This window comes from Epinephelus lanceolatus, chromosome 4 (genome assembly GCF_041903045.1).
Source record: "Epinephelus lanceolatus isolate andai-2023 chromosome 4, ASM4190304v1, whole genome shotgun sequence".
In the NCBI taxonomy this organism is placed as follows: Eukaryota; Metazoa; Chordata; class Actinopteri; order Perciformes; family Serranidae; genus Epinephelus; species Epinephelus lanceolatus.
This window is the reverse complement of record NC_135737.1, coordinates 19,451,460-19,456,766: the sequence shown is the minus strand read 5'-3', so window position 1 is coordinate 19,456,766 and position 5,307 is coordinate 19,451,460. Positions and strand designations below refer to the sequence as shown.

The 5,307-nt window shown below is 38.2% G+C and overlaps 1 protein-coding gene across 1 annotated transcript; it reads right to left on the bottom strand.

Annotated features, from left to right (window-relative positions):
• Positions 1-966, bottom strand: LOC117259181 (odorant receptor 131-2-like). The gene has a single exon (XM_078167495.1). It carries the CDS (start codon positions 964-966, stop codon positions 1-3), a length of 966 nt encoding a protein of 321 aa, XP_078023621.1.
• Between the last annotated feature and the right edge of the window lie 4,341 nt (positions 967-5,307).

The following is a 5,307-nucleotide window of genomic DNA, read 5'->3' as shown; positions in this document are numbered from 1 at the left end:
TTAGCTTGCCTGCAACTTGTCCTGCAGCTTGCCTCTGACACTAGGTTTGACTTTGTCTGAGCAGCAGGGGAAAGTTTCCCTGATGCAGCCCCTGAGACTCTGATCTCTAAAGCCGTAGATGAGCGGGCTGAGAAAGCGTGGAGTAAGGATGAAACAGAAATAGTTAAAAAAGGCAATGTCCTCTGGCAACCAGTTGGCATGCAGCACTACGAGAGTTTCAGTGATCGGATAAGTGAAGGCCAACACACATAGCAGCAGCTGAAAGCCGTGTAGCAGCACAGTGTGCATGGCTTTGTTCACAGACACTTTATCTTGTCTCATTTTCCTGGTTTCCAGCAGGATTCTCACATATGTAAAGATGATGACAACAGCTACTACTGCAAAGAAGAGAATATTTACAACAGCACGAAACATATCCTGGATTGGAGATGAGTTGACAATGGTAGATTTGCAAAGCACAGGGGTAGAGAGGATATCCACAGCAGGGTCTCTTTTCCCAATTGAGTAGTGAATCACAGGGAAGATACAGCTGATGAGCCACAGGGACAGAATAATGATCCAGATACGGTCTGAGCGCCAGGCGGCCGGGCGCTGCAGGGGATAGAAGATGGCAACATAACGCTCCAGTGACATTGTGGCCAGAATTAAAGGCGTGTTCTGGAAAGTGGCGCTTGAAACAAACAACAGAGGAACACATAGGATAAAAGCAAATTTTACTCTGCCCATGACAAAGAGGAAGAGCAGCACAGAGAACAAAAGCTGGACAGTGTCATTGATCAGCATGTAGGCAAACAGGATGTAACGTGATGTGTCCAGGAACTGCCTGTGAGATGCAAAGATGTGCAGCATGACAATAATACAGCAGAAGAAGACACAGAAGGAGGGGACCACCACACACACCTTGATGATCACAGACAGGCTTCTGCTGGAAGTTGCATTGCCTGGATATTCAGTCAGATTCGGCATTTTGCAGCTATGCACTGAAGCAAACCTGTGAAAGATACAATGAGTGAAAAGTCCATACACACACTAAAACACATCCTCAAAATGCTGAATAACTGACAGTAAAACAACACACATATACTTTTCTGTCTTTCCTCATCTACCCTTTAAAGCAGACTATTTGCACTGTGGCTGAATACAAATCCAACATTCAGAATACAAGAGTAACAGTTACCTAAAAATGTCTTCATCAGTCTTCATCTGTTCTTCTTATCAATGAACAAAATCTGTGGGATGTCCTTCCCCTTATCTTAAGTGTTCGGCCCAGTTCAGATCTGTTTGACTTGCCCGATTCCTCCAGAGATACATTACTTACATGATATCATCATACTGCATGATGTTTCTCACTAACTGATATTTCAGTGGGGAGATGAGTTAGATACATTATATAATTATATGTGTAACACACCCGTTAAGCAGACAACCAGTTCTCAATGTGAGGCATCAAAATAACCTGTTTTGATCGAAATGGCTGAGACAAAAATCAACTAATAACAAAGTTTATATGACAACAGTAACAATAATTACAAGTCATTTAAAGTAGAAAAATATGAGTGAGTAATGTGTGTGAATGTGTGCAGGTCTTTATGAGAAGGACATTGGTTTACAGTCTCAGTCCTCAACAGTAGCTCTGACTGGTTACATGTCACTATATTAGGAGGGATAGCAACAAACAAATCATTAAACTGGGATTCATTACAAAAACTAGAGAGAATGGAGACATCAGAATATAAATAAAATGTAGGTCTGGGTCAACATCAAAATTGTATGAGTGAGTTATAAAAAGGATCATAGGACCTGGCCTTCAGGATTAGATTTGTTGGGTGTGGTTAAGTAATCAAGGAACTGTATAGATGCCTAACGGTGGAGACTAATAAGACAAAGTCTGAGCGCTGGCCTTCGTTTGTTGGGATGTGTTTTGAGGATATTGGACGGACAGTCACCTTGTCGTGTCTCAAATACACAACGGAACCTCTCTCTTGAGCTCCCGTCACTGCTGGAAGTAGTTCTTTCCTTCTTCGCCGGACAGCTTCTGGGAAGTCCTCATTCATAAAGATGCCTGAACCATTTAGATTTTTCGCTTTATCCAGAACAGCAAGTTTGTCCTTTAATCGCCAGACTCTAACTATGATGGGTCGTGACTTATGGGTTTCCCAGATCTATGAGCCCAACCCAACTCTATTTTCAGATATCCCAGCTGTAGTTTTTCTTATCATGGCACCTTTACTAGCCCTCCAGATAATTTGTTGTGTCTGAAACTGAGGTCACACTTTTGCAGATAGTGCCCAAATATGTCTTGGTTTCATTGCAGTTCTTGGACCAAGTTTAAAATGAGACTTTTAAATCATCAAGTTCCTTCTGAGTCATCTCTAGACTCACAGTGAGATCATAGACTTGCTTTGACAGATCATCAGTCCTCTTGTTTGAAGAATGAACTATGATCTGTTCACAGGGTTTGAAGCTTTTTTTCCTGTTGTTCAAGCAAGTTTCTATGGAAATCTTTGTGCTGGTCTAACAGTTCACATACTTGAGTCATGGTGACATGTTCCTCAGTGTGGTTGTTGGAGACTTTGGGTGTCATGGTTTAGGCCCAAAGTTCAGCAGAAAAAAGTCATAAACCTCCACATGATGGTAATAATGTCCTCAGTTTTGCTGTAGAGAGTTGGTAAGACTCTTCTTAATTCACTCGGCATTAGACACTACTTTTCACAGACGGTATATGGACCATATCTATTAGTCACACATCTGTTAACTACGTTAATATGGACCTATGTAGGTTCTATTGTTGTTGTCTTTTGCATATTGTTGGACATTATTGACACTTTTGGTCATGACAAAGAGTTGTTGTTGATTTTTACAAAGTTTCTCATGTATTTTGATTTTTTGATATTGCATTTTGTGCTTGATGATTTTCTATCTTTCTATTATACTTAGACTATTTTTCTATTATATCTAGACTATTCGATGTATTATTTATGAATGGTCTGTATTTGTATCTTTGTATTGTTGTCAGTCGGAACCAGCTGGCTTCAGTTAAAAGGGTGACACACCTACAAACCATTTAATGCTGAGGACAGCTATGAGCTGAAACGCGTCCGTTTATCTGCTGTTGTGCAGTTTATTAAATTAAAAGTGTTACACTTATAAGTGAGTGCTGTCAGGTTTTGTACTTTTCTGTGATGTTTTTGGACCGGCACCCTATTACTTTTTTGAGACTTTTTGAGTGAGCACGCCAAGTCTGCTGATTAACATTTTATAATCCCATATTCTTGTAAAATTATACAGTTTATATTTGGCCCCCCCGGCCTCAAGGTGACTGTTCATGCTGACGACCAGCTTTCTCTCCATTTATTCCACATTAATAACCTCAGTTGGCACAGTGTTCACCATTACAGGATGCCAGGTTCCAACCTTTTTATTCTGTATGCCACCACATGAATAACTGCCAGACCATAATGTTGACAATACATGACATGAGTAATGAGTAATAAGTAACCTACTCAGTCGCTGTATAGAAGGTTTTGCAGTGAATTCTACTATCCACTCATATATTGATGTGAGTCAATGGCTCAAGAGAATTTGATGTAAGTACATTTAATCAAGCACTGTAAAGTACAATTCTAAATGAAAAACATGCAGCTTATTTTCACTCTTTGCTTCTACTCTGTAACATTTACCTAATGTCTATTTAATTAGCAGATTCACATTTTACACACATCTGATGAGGTTATAATACATTTATTTATTTATTTTCTGATTTAACATGCCCAAATCATATAAAGTAGCTAAAAGATAGTTCCAAACATTTAAATTCTGCTTACACAGTATCACAGAAATATAAATATATGAATATGTTATTTATGAATGAATCAGATAACATAAATGATAGTTTATTTTCCTTATAATGACACTTTCACTCATGTAACGTTGGACCACAGGATGTACACGGTAGTATCCATGGATCAGGGTTGGCCCTAGACTTATGGGCCCTGAGTGTTGCCACTTCACATGTCACTGAACCATATTGTGTATTGTAATAATTATCTTAAGCACATGTAATGTACAGATACGCATGTAAAGATTAAAGTTGGACCTGTTAGCAGCAACACTATCTTAAAATCGACTACAGTAAATGCAGTAGTTGTCTTTTACCCCCTGACACAATAAACAGTTCCTCTCAGGGCCTTTTACTTGATCTGGTTAAAGTCTGATGCAGATTTTAGTGACATGTCCACAATGGAAAGACCTGTGTGGCTGATGTAGAAAGAAAGGATATGATATGATCAAAAATATATGATACACAAGGCAACTTTACAGTGTAGACCATGCATTTCTTACAAATAACTAATAATTTTGTGCAAGGTTTGCTACAGTGATCAAATAAGAAAGAAACACAAAAAGGAGCACATGTAAATAAGATGGTAATATGAAATTGTCAAAGAAAACAGCGAAATGTCTAATAACAGGTAAAATGTAAACAATGTACTACAAAAATATAAGGAAATAGTTAAGTCTTATTTTAATCAAATACATTTTCATCTACATTTGATTATTAATTTACTGCTTTAAACCCAGTTTCTTATTAAACAAGCTGCATTTTGAGCTGTGATTCATGCAAATAAATGATGGAAAATGATTATACCATGATGTAATTTATGCACCACTTTTATTTAATTTATTTGTATTTATTTAAAGTGGATGATTGGGGTTCATCATTTGCTCTTTGACAAAAAAAAAAAAGTTGCATGCATTACTGACTTTAGAGTTAGTGCGACACCTGCAGGTGGATTTTCTGTACACCAACCAAACTACCATTTTAAAGCTCCACTATTAAGACAATTTGTCATCAGAGTGACTTCATTGGTGTGGTGAATCTCATTAAAACGGTAAATAAGACAGAGCAAACTGTAAATTACTGCTGTACAGGGTATATATTATTATAATGTATATGTTCAAGAGGGGTCAGGGACATCTGGCTTATGGGTTGTATGTGGCCTGTGAGACTGTTTGATCCAGCCCACCAGGCAATTACCTTTTTTCTGTTATAAAAGAAAACAACATGAAATAGCAGACAAACACATCCTTCTTGGTGGTCCCCTCCACTGTGCACCTGTGAATTTTGTATATGTCTACGCATTCAAACAACAGTTTTGCACCAAGAAACGGCACTCTGATTTGTGCATGGAAATACCAGTGCACTAATTTGCAAGAAGGGCATCAAAGATATGGTGTCTTTTGTGATTCATGGTTTTTAAATATCTGTAATGGAGTCTAATCACAGTGGATTAGAGAAGGCTGATAGTA

What these genes read in the sequence shown, in the direction of transcription:
- LOC117259181 (XM_078167495.1), bottom strand. Translation starts at nt 966, where the DNA reads ATGCCGAATCTGACTGAATATCCAGGCAATGCAACTTCCAGCAGAAGC.